The 17951-nt window shown below is 40.6% G+C and overlaps 1 protein-coding gene across 1 annotated transcript in view; it reads left to right on the top strand.

Moving 5' to 3' along the window:
* Positions 1–17951, top strand: part of si:ch211-196i2.1 (collagen alpha-1(I) chain) — a 109170-nt gene that overhangs the window by 36637 nt on the left and 54582 nt on the right. The window contains exons 6-7 of the mRNA XM_034709677.1: positions 2992–3126; positions 3494–3568. Coding sequence (XP_034565568.1) covers positions 2992–3126; positions 3494–3568 — 210 coding nt within the window. The remainder of the gene's footprint in view (positions 1–2991; positions 3127–3493; positions 3569–17951) is intronic.

The following is a 17951-nucleotide window of genomic DNA, read 5'->3' as shown; positions in this document are numbered from 1 at the left end:
TGCAGAGAAACATCCTTGTCATTCAGTGGGAGGTAAAGATGCTGAGTCATGCTCACCTGCGATGAAATAATGCAGTTTATCTTGACTGCGTTTCTTATGTTAACATCTGTTTATTGCATGCGTTGTAAGAACCCATTAGTGCATCTGTGTTTGTTTTAAGACATCTGTTCTTTAACTCATCATCAGTCAAAATTTAAATCACTAGAAATGGTTTCCTAACATGAAAGTTTACAGCAGACGTCTTTGTTTAGCGGACATATGTGATGTGTGTATTTTTAGGGCATTATGGGTTTCCTCTGGCGCAGATTGAGCTACTCTGGAGAAAACATGTGAAACAAAATCTCTGAAACAGCATATTTTCATACACAGTGACGTGTGTATTCATTAAATAAATGAACAAAAGTTCAATAGGTTCCGTAAAACCTACCTTCAACACTTCTGCAGTTATTCCTTTCAAGCATTTTCAGGCAAATGTTCACACCAGGTAATCCCTCGGATGTGTTAGAGCAGCTTAAGAAGCACTTTAAGGAGTTGACGTGACCCTGTCAGGTTACTCAGGCTTCACAGCTGTGGAGGAGGCCAGAGAGAAAAGCTACTCCTGATTCAGGGACAAGATTCTGGAGGACTTTGGGTCTAATTTTCAGCTCTGCCTGTCTGGTTGTAGTTGTCTATGCTGTGATCCTAAAAAAGATACCCAGGTGTTTGAAAAATATCTACAGAAACAAGGTCAAGATTTGAAAGGGTAGATGGTTAAAGATTAAGATGAAGGTTGGCTATATAATTCAGAGTCAGGAAGATGTTACTGAAAAAAGTTAGATTGTTAGGAAGAGAGGAGAGGGGATAAAGAGGGATAACAAAGAAGGTAACAGGGGAAGAAATAGACATGTGAGATGTGTAAGGGAAATGAGAGTGAGGTTAGAGAAGTCACAGATGGAAGAAGATTTCTTTTCCTATGTGATCAGTGGAGTTTAAGGGAAACAGGAGGTAGCAGAGAGTAATTCTCTCTTCCTTCTCTTTTGGAGCCAGTGGCATTGAAGATTTGTTTTCCTTGCCCTCGCTGTCTGACTTCCCTTACTCTCTGAGGCTCCAGACTCCCCTATGAAGTTTTGGCCTGGCTTGTAATAAAAAGCTGGACATCTTGCTGAGTGTCTGATATCCTCAGCTGAGTCCATTTTCCTGCTGTGAGCTTCCTTCCCTCTCTCCTCTAATAACATGCTGCCTCAGACTTGAGTCTGATTTAAGGCCTGTGTCCTTAAGTGCTGTTTGTTTTGTGCTGGCAGCATCCACAACCTCAATCTCAGAGCACCTCTCACTGGTGCTTAATGCTGCAGGGTCACAAAAGTTGTCCTGCAGCACTCTCGCTTCCTTGAGTGGCAACTGTCAAGTCTGCTGTGAATTGCTCTGTATGCTCACATTGAATGGAGTTTATTAAGACAACAAAAACGGTTGCTACGGGCCATTCAATCTGTGTATTGTCGGAGCCAGAGTTTTGTTTGTATTGCCGGCAGTAAGTTGAATTCGTTCCCAGTTGGGGTTGGACTCCGCTAGAGCTGCCCTTTGCAGCCAAGTGAGTTCAGGTCGTTGACCTTAGGATTCCATTAATGCTCTTTGCAGACGATGTGGTTCTGTTGGCGTCATAGTACAGTGACCTCCAGCTCGCACTGGGACAGTTTACAGCCGAGTGTGAAGCAGCTGGGATGAGGATCAGCACCTCCAAGTCTGAGGCCATGGGGCACAGTCAGAAAAGGGTGGCTTGCCCACTCCGGCTCAGAGGAGAGTCTTTCCTCCAAGCGGAAGATTTTAAAGTCACTATGAAGACACCCTTAGTCAAATCTAATCACTGAAGTCTTTCTTCTCAAAATTCATTCCACAGAGTCTCAAACTCAGTTTAGGATCGAAAAGGGCAATAAAGAGAGATATGATAAAGAAGTGAGATATGAGAACATGTCACACACTCACTCAGCTGCTGTCTCTGATAACACACCCTGAGGCTGAGGGTTTTAAATGTCTTGATTTCTTGTTTATGTTTGGCCTGATGCCAGAATCAAAGGTAAAGGAATTCATGAGCCACTTTGAGATAGTTGTCCTCCACTAACCTCATATGTGTGTGTTTGTGAGAGTACATGCATAGACTAAACTTCCTGTATTCTGTGTTCTGTGCCTGCTAGCAAAGCACGTCTCTGCACTAACAGAACTAGAATAACAAACGTATTGTAACTGACAGATTTCTCCCAAGGGTTCTCTTTGATTCTGTGATTTTGTTTACCCTACAGTTTGCAGGTTAGGAAGACCTCAACATGATGATAGTCGGTTATGTTTGAGAAATAAACGGCTGCTGATGTTTTTACGTAACCTTCAAACACTTATAAATGAATGATTAGGGCAGTTTAACAGAACATTAAATCTGAAGTAGCAGATTTTCCCAATAAAAGGCAGGTCAAAAGTTGAGAACAAAAACTAAAATTTTGTCACTACTCTGCAAAATTGAATCAAGTGCAAACTGAAACATCTATTCTGATTTAAATGTCCTAACCACCAGAGCATAATACACCCCATAACTCAACATCACTGCACTTGCTTTTAAAATGCTTTTAAGTTGTTCACTGCTGTCATATTTTTGTATTGTATTGTTCTGTCTCTAGGTTTCTATGTATGTCCTCTCTGTTTTTTTGTTTTGTCTTTTATATATTGTCATGCCACCTGTGTTGCCTTTTCGCCCAGGTCGTTATTGCAAATGAGAATTGGTTCTCAATTAACTCACCTGGTTAAATAAAGGTTGAATAAAAAAATAAATGATTAAGCCAGCTGCATAGCTGTTATTTTAATTAAAGCTAAATTTGGAAGATTAACAGTGACTACTAAACTAAACTCGACTCTCAAGTAGGTTTTACGTCTAATAGTGACCTATATTCCTCAAATATAACTTTAAATCTAAAAGCACATTGGTACATTCAACTTTTTATACATGAAACTATTTGTGTGTCTGTGTAGGGTTATCTCCGGCAGCTGACCTTCCTGATGGGTGACCCGGACGCTGCCAAGCAACACTGCAGCCACCACCCACCCCGCTGCGGTGAGACCGCCCCCAAGCCTCCTCGCTCCCCACGCACCAACAGCGCCCTGGAGGTGAGGAAAGATGAATGGAGGAGCGAAAAGAAAGGGGATCATTTTGTTTTTAAGCATTGTTCCTCTAAGTTGTGTAAACCGCACGGCTCTGACATGTCGCTTAGGTGTTTAAGGTGAAGCCAGATGTCTTTTGAAGCCCACAGACCAGACACCCAGACTCCTGCAGTTAATACTCTGACATACTTATATACAGTGAAGCATAATAAAAGATCAGTGGAGGATGACAATAAGAACTCCACAGTCTCCACTGGGTTTTGATCCAGTCTGGTGAATTTAATAACAGCAAGTGTTTGCTTGTTCATCAGTTTAACCCTGAACCTGTTTGTAGTTCTCAACTTTAGAAACTATCTCTACTGTTTCCATACAGAATATACTGCTGGCCTCAAATGACCTTGAAGACCTGCTGGGGGAAGACGAATCATTTTTCAGCTACAGCAGAACAGTAAGTTTGATGTTTTTACTTTTCTTTTATTGCTGTTTTAAGAATTTCCTCTTTATTGAGCTGTTAAAACATCTAGAAAATCATGCAGTGTTTCAGTTTGCTGCTGTTGTAGTAGAAATATGTAACCCACTGACCGGTCTCTGACAGCTAAAGTCACTAACCAATCGCTGCTCTGATGTCACCAGTCTGTGAAAACGGCGTCTGGCATTAATTACTGCTGCGGTGCAAAGCCTCAGGCGTCTGAAGCAACAACCAGCCGGCCCACCTCTCGGCCTCGGCTGACTGGTCCACTTTGCACATGTGTTTCTGTATATATGTGTGTGTGTCTGTGTGTTCCATGAGACGCCTGTATGGCTGACCTGTCTGTGCTCCGGTACATCAGTCTCTGTCTGCTCACAGGTCTTTGTAGAGCACGTAAAGTCGTTCATCAGCTCTGTTTTGATTAAATGCAGCTTGTGCTCAGATTGTATGGTTTTTAATCAGAATCACTGTCCAGTGGTTAATTGGTGTGTGATTTTGAGGAAAATGGAGAGCAGGACTGCCTGTAATCTGTGGTTATCATCAAGGTCTTTTGGGTTTCATGTGTTGCAAATTGAGGCCAAATCTGGCCCGATTTTTAAGTCACACGACTGATTTTGAAGTTTAGACTAATTTCGTCCTGATCACGCGTTGTTTGCCGTGCAGCGTACAGGCAGGGCAAGAGAACCAATCATGGCAAGATCAGCTGCTCCCGGGTGGTCGGAGTATTTCTGGCACTTCAGAAATTTTGGTGAGCCGACAGCGTACTCTTGCACAGTGAAAGCAGACCACAAGCTGATTGCCCAACTTCACGACTTAGTTTCTGCACAGAATGGCAAATAGCACCTGAATGCACCATGACATCGTGGGATGTGGATGACTGAAATAGACGTAGATTGGCCATAATATTATGACAACATGTGTAATCTGATGCAATCCAATACCACAAATTATAGGCAGGGAAAGGCAAGACAAGGCAAGGCAAGTTTTTGTATAAAGCACCATTCATACAAAGAGCAATTCAAAGTGCTTTACAGAGTAAACACAAAACAGTAACAATCAACAAAAACATACATCAAACATTTCAAACATTTAAATTTTATATGCAGCCAGTTATGTTTGATCGACCCTCTCTCTCTTATTATTTATTTAAATTAGGAGGGATTATTCTAAATAATCAGCCCCCCTTTGCTGCTCTGAAGTCCGTAACTTGCAGAGTCTTACTGTCCCGCCGGACACAGAATCACAGCAGATCTTATCTTAACCAAAATTTACCTTTAATCATTTGCTTCACCTCAGAACTTCTCCCCAAGGATTAAGACTCACACATTGAATCTGTTCTGTGTCGAGTTGCATCCTGAAGCTGGCTCAGGCCTCTTGACACCCCCGCAGGTTGCCCGTATGCCCAACATCTTATCATAGATCCAATATCAGGTTAATTCCATAACGCCATACCTTGTCAGAAAATGTCAAATTTAAAATGTGACATTAAACAAACACAAGCATGAAAACACAACATATTTTAAAATCTAAGATCAAGAATGAAATAAAGTAAAATTGTTTAATGAAAATGTCATTAAAACTCAGTTTGTTCAAATAAATTAAAGTTTGTAGTTACAGAAATAAAAACTAAGGTTGAAAAATGAGTTTGCATCCATTTAAGGGGAGGAGTAAATTATACTCTTCTTCATTTTCATCCTCACCTGAAAAATGTCAAAGCTCTGTCACAATTTAGTGCCCAAAGTGTGAGCACACTGAGGTCTTACTTGATAGTTGTGCCATACAGTGTGAGCTTTGGTTATATGTACTGCTCAGATACAGCTCATAACAGTGAAGTTGTTCAGTTTTATCTCTTAACAGAAACAGTATAAGCAGCGGGACCTGCGCTGGTACTCCTCCCATCATGGTCTAACAATCAGGGAAGGTGTCAGTCATTCTTGGCAGCATCTCCATGTTCATTGTGTTCAACTATCACATTAAACGGGCCATTGAACTCCCTGGCACAGTGTCTCTTCAGCGATGACCTCATGTTGAAGTTATGGGTGTGATTAAGGAGTCCAAGTGAAGCTGGCCAAACACAGTGTGAACCCAAAATCAGCTCCAAACTGATCAGCCCCATCTGAGAGCTCATTAATGAAGTAATGACAACATAACATTCAACATTTAAAACTTGTGCTGATGAGGGTGAATATTCAAACCCTTGATATATCCACTTTGTACCAGCTTGTTCATTCAGGAATGTGTTTGTTTGGACTGTACACACTGTAGTTTAATCTCCTGGACCGGACAAAGTCAAGTACCTGAAACATATTATTGTTGTTTACATGAGCACTTAGAGAATACACCTTGTATCTGGAAACTGTTTGAAATATAAACAAAGCAAAGACTGTGCACCTTGAGTCAAACAGCTGGAACAAATTTACATTTTCATGTCCATGCAATGAGCCAGTATAGAAGCAGCAACATGTAGTTCTCTTTACCGTATGTGGTAGTGTACTGCCTCAGCATGACAGCAGACCAGACCGTGTCGTGCCAGCTCCACCGTATACAGTTCTCCCAGCAGGCTGGCATTGAGATGCCTTTGTGATGATGTGCTCGATGTGTTCTCCTGCTGTTTAGTGCTGTGGTGGATTTATGTTTGCTGCAACAAGCTGCACCAAATCTGTCTTAATAGTCACTGAAATTCCTTCAGCTGGGTGCATCTCTTTCTCATTATCTGTCTCTCTCTCTTCATCTGTTTCTGTTTTTCCCTTTTTTATTGAGTCTGAATCTTCTCTGGCTGTTTGTCTGCACCTCTCTTTCCCTCTTTATTTTTGTCTCTGTATGTTTAACTTCTTGTCCTTCTCTCCTGGTGTCTTTTTCTGCACTCCGAAACAGTGCACCCATTCAAACAACCAATCTGATTATTTACTTTACATCATGTAGTCACATTTATTAAACTATAATGGAGGATTGTTGATTGTTGGAGCTTTGCAAAGAGTTTGCAAATAGATTTTGAAGTTTTTCACAGTAATACAAATTTTTAATGTAAAAATGAGTCTTGGAATAAGTGCCAGGCTACATTATATATTTAGAAAGTAAAATTCAAATCATTAACTGGGAGTTTAAAGTTCCTGATGGGCAGATCTGCTTACAACGAGAAAGAGCCTTGATCCTGCCTGCTTCGTTCATGCCTACCTTTATGGTGAGCTAAGCTAACCAGCTGCTAGCTCCAGCTTCATATTTACTTTAAAGACATGGTCCTTAAATTTCATAGATCTTCTTATTCTATCTGTCTCTAAGCTTTCTCTTTAAAGCCAACATGTTTTCTTCATCATAACTGATCGGCCAGACAAAATATTTAATTCAAATATGGTTTGCTTGTCGTCATTAAAACCTGTGATGACATTTTATAAACAAAATAAAATAACTAACAAAAAAGATCTGCAGATTAACAGTAAGAGTAATTTTAAACTGCAGCTTAGCGAGTAGTGAACAGTGAATGGGTTAGCAAGCAGTCTGCAGCCTGTTCCTCATTAAAGCCACACAGAGCAGACCGGTGGAGGTACAGCCGTCATGTCTCTGGCTCGCCTCACAATCTGCATGTTTAAAAGAAAAAAATTCAAATAACATTAACAAGATCTATTTCTCTTTCACTAAGGTCTGCTGCTGTCGTCTTTGAAGCGTAACATTACTGACTGTGGGGCTACGTTGTAGGGGTTTCCTGACTTTGATGCATGTCCTGTCTGGGGCCAGCAGCTCCCTTGACAGGTGCTCTCTTTGGAGACATGGCACTCCACCAGTTAATCTGCAGCTCTTCCACCGTGCACTAAGATGTTAAACACTCCTGGAGGTCAGAGACCTTAGCTACATGTAATCACAAGGCCAGAGTTATGAACTTCAGCGTATGTTAATGGCTTTGAACCCTCTTCTGTGAAATGCCCTGCTTCAGTCAGAACTCCTTCCTTTCTTTATTTCAGTGTATTTTAAGATATGAGTGAAGTAAATTGAAATACACTTGTTGCTGTTGGGTGTTTGACAGTGAACATGTTATTTTTTCATCAGAAAGTAAATGTTGTGGGTAGAAATGTTCTTGTTCTTAAAATAAAGTGTGTGTTAGAGGGAGAGACGGAGCATGACAGAGCCTGAGTTTGTTTTTTCATGACTTAACGTCAGCACGAGAGTGAATCCAGTTTGTCTGAGGGCTTTCAGCTTTATAAATAGTAGTACCACAGTGTATGTCAGAGAGAGAGAGGCAGACACACACACACACACACACACACACACACACACACACACACACGCAGGCATAAATACACACACTTGTGGTCGTTATAGTCCTGTTCCATGTCCTATCACGGCCAAGTGTTTCCACTGGGGTCCCTGGAGAGGCCGGCTTCATAAAACTTGTCAAACAAAAGCTTTTTAACAGCCAGCTGAGGCAAAAACAAAGAGGTGGAAAAAGCTATCCATTATTTTCACACTTCTCCGTGACTCTGTCAATCCACCAGGGTCTGTGAAGTATTTATGTAGAGCCTGGCAGGAGTTACTCATTAAATAACTTAACCAATGATTGAATTCTTGTGTCTGTAAAGGGTTAAATGATAGTAAAAGATAAGTTCTGTTAAACTAAGAATATATTGCTGCTAATGAATAAATGTCTCATCAGATCTGAAGACCCGTTCTGTTTTTAACTGATTCATATACAAGACGTGAATCAGCACGGGATAATCAGCCGTGTAAAGATTCAGGATTCATGAAGGACAGCAGCTCTAAACAAACTTTATGCACTGTTTGCAGTTGACTGACTTGTTTTCTTTTCATGTTTTTTAATCGCTTCTTTCTCTGATATTCTGCTTCCTACTTGGCCAAAAGCAGCAGCTGAATGAAGCAAAGGTCAGGGGTCAGAGCATTGACTGTATATCAATATGAATGCCATGCCTCCTCCCATTGTGAGGTGTGAAGCCAAAATACCGTCCTGATCATCTCTCTTTAGACAATGTAAAAAATAAATGAAGGAAACATGACTATTAAGCCTGCATTGATGTTATAAGTGCTGTAATGCACGTGTTCCCTGGTTCAGTATGGAAGAGACCTGAACCGAAAAACAACTCAAGCTATACAAGCTTAGCTAATGTTAGAGGTGGCTCAGACCTGTTGACTGTATAAATAATTGAAGTAGTATCCGTGACGTCACCCATCTGTTTCTGAGCGCTGTTTTGAAGCCAATCGGTGGTGGCAGCCGTATTGGTAATGCTTAACTTAACCAAGCTTAGTGTGAGGTAAAGAGGTGGGGTTTGAGCCTCCTAGCCAACAGCTACAGTAGACCCAAGCCGTTTGTTGAACCAAGCTGTAAACATGTTTATTTCTGCTGTAAGAATCGTCTCTCTGAATTGGTGTGTACGTGGTGTCCAGTGTTTCTGCAGCCAGCATCAAGGGGATGCTCTATGAATTGCAGTTTATAACACTTCCGCATGGGCTTCATATTTTGGGACTGGAGGTTGCTGCTTGCTCAGATCCCCTCCTGATGTCCATTGTCTGCTGAGGATACTCAGAGATGCCCTGTATTTGTGTTTGTCAATATATGAAGCCAATGCATCCATCCACAGGAACCACTTCATGTTTTAGACTGTATTTATTTACTTTGTGGCAAATTGCTGCAATAAAAGACAAGGTGTTATCTATTAGCTTGGCACTAAAGATGATTTAAAAACATGTTGATTCTTTTTTTTGTTCTGGAGTTGTAGGGATATTTTCTTCCATTGTTTTTAGACAGATTTATGGATGTCTGGACACTCCTTCAAAGTTCTGATACCTCTGCATTAAAGGGCAGAGAAATACATGGTCACATGGGCATCAGAAGTATTTGAGTGTACAGTATATATCCCCCCTACAAAAAGAGATAAGAATCAGAGCTTACATGTTCGCCCTCATCTTCTATCTGTCTTCGAGCTCTGTGGAAACTGAAGTGAGCTATTTTTAAAAGATCAACATAATCAGTTGGTTGTCTCATAAAACACTTAAATTAAAGAGCTCCAAGCATTAACACAGCTCAAAGTGTGTGTGTCATCTTCCTGCAATGCAGTACAAGATGACATACTGCAGCAGGAACATGTCCGAGCAGCATCAGAGAGAAAAGCAGCAAAAACAGAGCTCTCATTTCTAAGACGCTTATGAAGACTTATACTGAAACAATCCCAACAGTACATCTGGTGTATTAGAGTCTGGATCCAAGACAAAGACTCAGTAAATGATAAACATAAACTTCAAGCAAACAATTGACTTAATTGAAGCACAAAGACGAGGAAGTCTGCTTTGTGTTTGCTGTAAAAAGTGTCAGAGAATGCTTTTGTTTTGAAATGAAAATTACATTTCTGCTAACTGTCAGATGAGAAGTATCTTTTCATCTGCTTGGCGAGGTTTGTAACAGTCTCCAATATAACAATAAAGAAACAATAAAGAAATTACAGACAAGCTCGGTGTCCCTCAAATCATGGAGCACATGCAAGATGAGCTCTTGCACAAGTTGTTTCTCTCTTCGTCACTAAGAGACGCTGAATGATTCTCTCAAAGCGAGAAGCCGCAACATGCGCCAACTTATAATTTACCTCTCCAAAACTGTAATTTAGTACAGAAAATGTATACACTGATGATAAATCAGCTGTGTTAATGCTACGGGATGATAGACACCATAACTGTGCTACATCAGCAACCTGTAGTTTTCACAGTAATAAAGCAAACCATAAGAGCCAACATCTACACACTACAGGTCCCCCTCTGAAATGCAGAACGGATTGTGTTTCCAGCACAGACAGCGGGGCTCTCTGGAAGCTATTATGTGGCAGTGAGACGTACCGGGAAGTTGTTTAAAATTAAAAAGAGATCATTGATTTCCCCCACACATCTGCCCTGCAGCTCTTGAAGCGCCCGCAGTGCCCTGAATCAACCTCCCTCTGCTCTCGTTTATTTTTATTGCAGTTAATGCTCGACCACCTCTCCTTTTGTTCCTAAAAGAAATGAAGTAATGCTTCCTGTGGCAAGAAGCTGCTCCGCAATTCTCAACTTTTATGCAGAGGAGGTCTCCTCTCAGCATCAAACCCAGTCGAGTAAATCAAGCTGACCTCAGACAATCCTCCATCAAAATGTACCCTCAAATTTTCCCTCAACTGTGGTTGTTTTGCTGAATCATAGCACTGCAGCCTTCCCCTGTTTTAATTCTTCTCCAGAGGCTTGTGGTTTCCTTTAGGTCTAGCTGTGTGCATGTGTGAAAGCAGTAGGGATTCCCTTGTATCAACCCTGGTTTCTTTCGTTCTGCTTCCCTCAGTCAGAGAGAGCATTTATTCACTGCAGCAGGTTTTCAGTTGCCCATGTAGTTGTGGTTTGTGTGTTATGCTAACAGTTCACCGCGTTTAGCCGTTCACTTGCATCCTCCATATAGTTCAGTGAGTGGACCGCTGGCTAACAGTTAAAGACATTGATGTTAACATGACTGGAACATGTATTGCATGCTCTGACTTTTTGCAGCATGTCTTCACCGTGTAAAAGCCTGCACATCTCCTCTTGTCTTTCTCTTTTTCAGTGTTCTCAGAGCTGCCTCCACCCTGAAGGCTAATGGGCTGGGCCCAGTCTCCTACATATGCCAGATCAGATGTATTGTCTTTACAAGATGTATGGTTGGTACATGTGGAAGGGTGTGTACCCAGTAGGTGTGTGGGTGTGTCTGCTGGGAGATGGATCAGCCTCCTGTGCAGAGGTCTGCCTTTGGGTACAATGTGCACAGAGTTAAAGTGCAGACAGACCTGAGGTGTCTCCTGCAGTCATGCTCCACCATGTTGGATGGTACTTGCTGCTGGGTTGCCTGCTGCTGTTGCTGGATTTGGACAGGTTGCACGTGCAAGGTCAGAGGCAACGGAAAGGGAAGGTACTGCCTGCTCTAACTCTGTACAGACACCACGTCTGTCTTTACTTTCTCTTTGATGACCCTCATGCAGCAGGGTGGGAAATGCTCTGCAAACCATTGTAATGAACACAATGCAGAGATTATTGTTTTGACTCTAGATGGGAGAGAATTGATTTTCTTACAGATGAGATGTTGGTTTGATTAACACAAAAAAAACATTTCAACTCTCCTTGAGGTTTGACTGTGTTAGTGGAGCAGAACTGTTTTGATGACTGGTTATTTATTCACATATTATTGAAGCAACAAAATCTACTAATGTAAGGACTTGATGTTATTCCTTTTTGATTTATGATATTTAATGAAGATCCTTTTGGGTTCTGGAAAAAATAAAAATAAAATTGCAATGAGAAACAAATTGTAATTTTTTAAAAGCTACACGATCAATGAAATGAATCATTAAAATGTTTAGCTAATAATGACTTCTGGAAATTGCCATTCTAATTAGCAGTCCTCCATTAACATATGATGGAAGGGGCTTATGTATAGATGTAATTTGTCTGTGTGTGCACAGTGTTATATCTCTGGCTGCTGGTGTTTGTGCTGCAATCACAAAGCATATTTGTTGCGGTATACCAAGCAAAATGGTTCTGTTCAGACCGCCAGACACTGTTTAGGATTTTTGACTTCATTATTAGAGATATGAAAAAATATCGATACAGCAATATATCGCTATACGTTGACCTCCGATATAATATTGATATTTTAACTCTTGATATTGATTTTTTTTTTTTGTAAAAATAAAAAATTATATTTTAGTCGAGTTGGCTAAAATACGACTTCAGTATTTCAAAAACAATAAAGTGCAAAGGTTGTTTTCAATCAAGTAGTTTTGACTGTATTTGTCCTTTCAATTTTGAGTAATATTGTGTGATTTACATAGACACCATCTCTATTTTTTTCTTAGTTAACTGTGTTGAATATCCCAATATGTCACAATATTGTGATATCGTGATACTATCGTATTCTGACCCAAGTATCGTGATGCGTATCGTATCGTGAGGTTCTTGCCAATACTCACCCCTATTCATTATTATACATTATAAGACAATACAACAGCACACCTCTCATGCAGCATATGTATTTGAACATTGCAGTCGTGTGGCAAAGCAAGACATCAGAATACAGATAACAGTCACATAAATTGAGTTACCACTAGTGTCCAAGACAATCTCGTCCAATTATAACCAATCATTCCAGTATAATCTTGCTGATTACAGGGTCCTTCTTTGTTCCTTTTACATTTATGACCTCCTATCTCAGGATCACTGTAAGCGATCGGGTTGGCGCTTTGATCACAGCCACCAGTGGCATGTGGGTGGTCCTGCTGGGAACTCAGTCCAGGATCATGGAGGTGTTTTGAGCTCCTGTAGGAATATAAGATCACATGTTTATAGGCGTTAAAATACACCCACATGTATAACCTGCATTCTTGTTGTGATTTGATACTGTTCATTGGTCATGATACCTTGGACAGTGCACGTTTTTGGGGGTTCCAATTAGGTGTCCCCTTACTTAAGAAGGCTTCTGTTGCTGATTTTCAACCATTTGTTTTCAGTTCCTGGGAAAATCTAATATTTTTTGCAACATTTTACTCATTTCTTCAAACACTCCAGTTTGTTTTTAAAAACTCAAACACTGCCATGTGTTTCTGCCCTCAGTCTTGAAACATCAGCACACTGTCGTCATTTTTCCAGACAAAATCGCCTTCTGCTGCTTGCAAGACCAAGCCAGTCTGAGACCGTCTGCATACCTGTGTCTTGGTTAGATTTACAGACCTTGCAATTTGATTAGCCCTTTGTAGAAGTAAGTGTTCATTGTCTGTGTGTGTGTGTGTGTGCTGATGATAGCGCTGTAGCCTGCAGCTCTTTGTGTCAGGCTGAGAGGCCTCCAAAGATTTCTCTTTGCTCTTATAACAGAGGATCTGTTCGCTGCACACGGACACAGCTTTCTGAGCAGGCTTGTGCTGATGGAGGGACACAGTGGTTTGTTATAACCATTAATTTAGTCCAGGTGTGCTGAGTCAACATCTGCCCTAACTTTAATTTATTTACTTTGTTTTACTGTCAGTATTTGTTGAGAGTTGAGTCATGATGTTTAAATGATCTTTCATTGGAAGACAGATTCACTCATAAATACTTCCTGGTAAATGGGACCAACGTGATGGCATCGTTCTTTGTCAAATACATGTGATAAACAACAACCTCATCTGTCAGGTATTTTAAATGTCTTCTCTTTATTTAGCACAGTGTGAAGTCACCGGAGCTTCATTCAAAGCTGTCATCTGCAACATATCCCACCACTGTAGCAGCAGCACAGACACTGAATATTAAGATAACTTTTAACCTCTTATCCTCACAGTGATTCTGCAACTGAGACAATAATAGAATAAGCCCATGTGACAGTGTGATGGATTATTAAGAAGCTTCAAGTCTCTGCAAGTCCGACCAGTGGCTGCTTCAAAGGCTGGAAAGGCTTCCAAAAAAAGTAAAGGCAGAAATGTTTCTATGGCCTTTATACATGTTATGCATTAGCTTACACATTCAATGCCACATGAAATGTAAATGTCTAAAAATAAAAATATGCCAAATGTATAAAATGTTGATGAATTAGTTAGTCTGATAAAAGACAGACCTGAGTTGTGGAGATGTTCAGTACTAAAGCAAACACTTAATACTTTCTTGCAGAAGCAGGATGATGGTGTTTATGCTCTCCAGCCTTGTTTTCTTTGTGTTTACTGTCCTGTTTTCGGACCTTTGTATTTTGATTTTGTGGATTTCCCCTTGCTGGATTTGTTTGCCTTTGCTGACCGACTTGCTGTGTGCGACCCCTGGACTGTTTGTCCTGGACTTTTCTCTGCACACGAGTCCCTGGTCTGTCCATAAACTGTCACAGTAGTATCTAAATTGTTCTTTCCTTCAGCCTTATGATTCCCCTTTCACTTAAACATTACTGCCAAAACCATCAGAAGTAGCCACAGATCTACACTTTGCTGGCTTTGGCTTTATTATAGGGGAGCAGTTGTGCTGTCCATCTTGTTATACTGTCTATGGACTAACACATCAACAGAAGAACAGATAAATAATATGATCCTGTGGCTCAGAGGTGTGAGCCAACTTATCAGAAGATCCATGATTTGATCCCAGACTCCTTTAATCCACGTACGTGCATAAGTGACTTAAGATACTGTACCTGACTTTGATCCAAAAGGCTGTTCCATCAGTGTGAGAATCTGAATTAGGTTAATTACTTAATGATCCTCCACCATAAGTGTATGAATGTATCTGAATGAGTTGTTTTTGAATGTTGTGTAAAGAGCTTCAAGTGGTTGAAATATCAGAGATCAAAGATTAAGTGCAGCCCATCTACCACTGACCATTATAAATGTGGTTTAAGAGTCCCAGGGGTTCACACACTGAAAAAGAAAATACTTGTGGCCTTGCATGTTTTTATTTCAAGGGAAAGAAAACCAAGAGTCGTGGTCTGCCAGGAGAATTAAAAAGCATTATGAGAGCCTGGGAAATTATTCTGTCTGTTCTTCAGCCTGCAGCCATTGCAACCTGCCAGAGTCAAACACTTGATACCCTGACTGTCAATTATTCACCTATAGACCTGGGCTGGGCAAAGACCTTTATTACTCATGCTGTGCCTGTGCTAGACGGTGTGCTGACAGCATATTAAGGCCAGAACACACACATTGAAAAAGCACAGTGTCCGTGCTTGCTAAAGCCTGCTGTTTCAGACTGTAAACACGGTCTTGGCACGGGATGTAAAGGTTTTAAGAGTTATTATTGAAGATATTTTTGACAAGATAACTACTCAGATGCATGCTTTGGTGTGTCTGCTTTGTAGAGACTCTTAAAAGTTAAGTTTGAGAGTAAAGGACCTGAAGGGCTTTGGATTGTGAAGTTTTATGCTCCAGCGTGTTTAATTAGAGGTCATAATGATTAAAGGTCCTTTCACACAGTGTATTTGCTATATCATAGGTATCCCTATAGCTGACATTTACCAGCAACATTAACTTGCTTTTGTTCGAGCCAGCCATCTTCCCCTGACACAGATGTGTCTTCAGGCCTGGCTGTCATGACGGACCCTGCAGGTCTGAGTTCCCAGTCTGTACTGGGACTGGATTGGGTAATTCTTTTTGAGGTTAAAGGTATATTTTTCCACATCTTTTGGTTTAAAGAGATTGTTTGGTTTTGGAAATGTGGTTTTATAAGTGTCATGTCAATAGTGAGTGTACTGCTCACAGGATATGCAGGCAGAGTAACATGCATGTGTCTGCCAATAGTTATGAAACAAAGAAGCTTCCTGGCAGCAAAGTAAAGAGCTGAAAATTGTCTCAATCGCGTACTTAATTTACCCGCATTGGTGTTTGGGTCGGACCTCTTTAAAGTTAGCTGAATATTGTGGTAAAATTGTCCCTGTCTGTTTCTCTGTGTAACCTAGCATCCGTGCAGGTTCTGCAGGTGGTTGCTAAACAAAGAGGCCAAGCTGAACAGCATCTTTTGTTGATATTACACTTACTTTTGACTTTTGACCTCATGCAACTAACGATCCCTTTCAGTTTGGGACTGATGTAACTTACAATAAAATGGAGAAATAGCATCTTACTAAGGTTTTTTAATGCCAAACTGTTCTACTGCTACTAAGCATCACCAAGGTTGGTGTTTATAGGGGAGTTTGTCAGACTGCTGGAGAGAAAAACTGAGGATAAACTGATGCTGATCCTGTGGCACAGTTTGGTCTGTCGCCTATCTCCACCCTTCATGGGTCTTTGTTTACTCGACTAGCTCTCAATCAGGGGCTTGGTTTCCCTTCAGATAACATTTAAAGACCGTCAGCTGTTCTTATATTTCAGATTTGATTTCTGAAGGTTCAGTTGCTAATTTAATTTCAACTTGTGCGAGTAATTAATTTTGATAATTCAGTCAGACCTTGCTCAATTGAGTTTTGCTGTAACAGTTACCTTAAGCCGATTGGGTAAGTCTTACAGATGGGATCTCAAGTTACCAGAGTCACTAATGTAGGTGATGATTCTACAGATAGATATATATTATGGTTTGAAAATTACTTTAACCAGACGTTCTTAGAAAATACTTAGTTATTAGTATTTGTTCAGGTGAGATGTCAAATCATTTGAAGTATGGCATATCAGAAGGAGGCTGGAGTCATGGAGTGTGTTAAATGTTCATCATCAAACGTTCATACGGCTGGAAAAGCATCTGTAAAGTCTGGGTGAATTTATGCCAGAAAGAATTCAGATAATGGGCCAAAAGTAAATCTTACCTTGGATTAAGCAGACAAACATTTTGTATGTCGCTCTTAAAAACTGATTGAAAGTAAAGCTCTCTCTCTCTGATACGTTCAGTATGTTTTCTTTATCATCATCCTCCATCATTATCACCTTCAATCAAAAGTCAACAGCCATGTTCACATCTGTGTGTGGTTGTCATTAAGCACAGCTGGGCTTTGATGCTGACTTCAGGATGCAATCACATCCATGATCACAACGCTGACATGCTAATGTTTAACACTGAATGTTAATCATGTTCAACTTTGCAATGCAGCCTGTAAGTTTGCTGATCAGCTTTAGACACAAGGAGCTGCTGAAGCTGACGATAAGACACCACAGCTTAGACACAAAGTTTGACTGTTATTTTAGGGCATACATTAATTAAAGATATTAATGGTTCATATAACTGCCAAGCAATTCTAATGCCGAGGGAGAGTGATAACGTTCAGCCTTTAGCTGACGAAACGCACACCTCCCTACTATTCAGACACTGTCATATTTTTATGATGTGAAGCAAGAGTTTAACTTTTGATGTGCGCAAGAGAAAAGGGAAAGTGACATATCTAAATATATAGGGTTTTTTTGTTCAATGCAATGCCATAACTTACCTGTATGACATGTTGTTCTCTGCTCCACTCTGAGCATATATCTGGTAGCGTGCAGACTCCTGCTCTCCATATGACTCTCAGCTTCACTTTACTGCTCTCCATCTCAGCCCATAAGGGTCATCAAACTAAATTTACAGTCCTCTGGTCCCTGTCCCTCTCAGTAAGGCTTCTCTCCCTGCACCACTGGTCCCTCAGGCCCAACATATTGATGTGTTTTGTTGTGTGTTTGGGTGCATTTAATGCTTCATGACCAAAACGGAGGGATGGCTGGGTCATAGTGCTGAATGTTGTTCATTCTTCTGTTCCTCCTTTCACCTCTGGATCCCACAAAACTTCCAACTATTGTTTGTTTCTCTTGAAAGCAGTCAATAATAATTACTTTTTGTTCCAGCTCTTGCTATTAACCAAACTGAGGACAACTTTGGTTAATTTTATTGTGAGTTGGTTAAATTTTTCTTGGAGAATCTTTGGAGGAAGGGAGGCTGCTTTCTCCTGTTAAGGACATAGAGAAGTCAGAGACAGGTG

The sequence above is a fragment of the Notolabrus celidotus genome, chromosome 19 (assembly GCF_009762535.1).
Source record: "Notolabrus celidotus isolate fNotCel1 chromosome 19, fNotCel1.pri, whole genome shotgun sequence".
Taxonomy (NCBI): Eukaryota; Metazoa; Chordata; class Actinopteri; order Labriformes; family Labridae; genus Notolabrus; species Notolabrus celidotus.
This window is presented reverse-complemented; position numbering and strand designations above follow the sequence as displayed.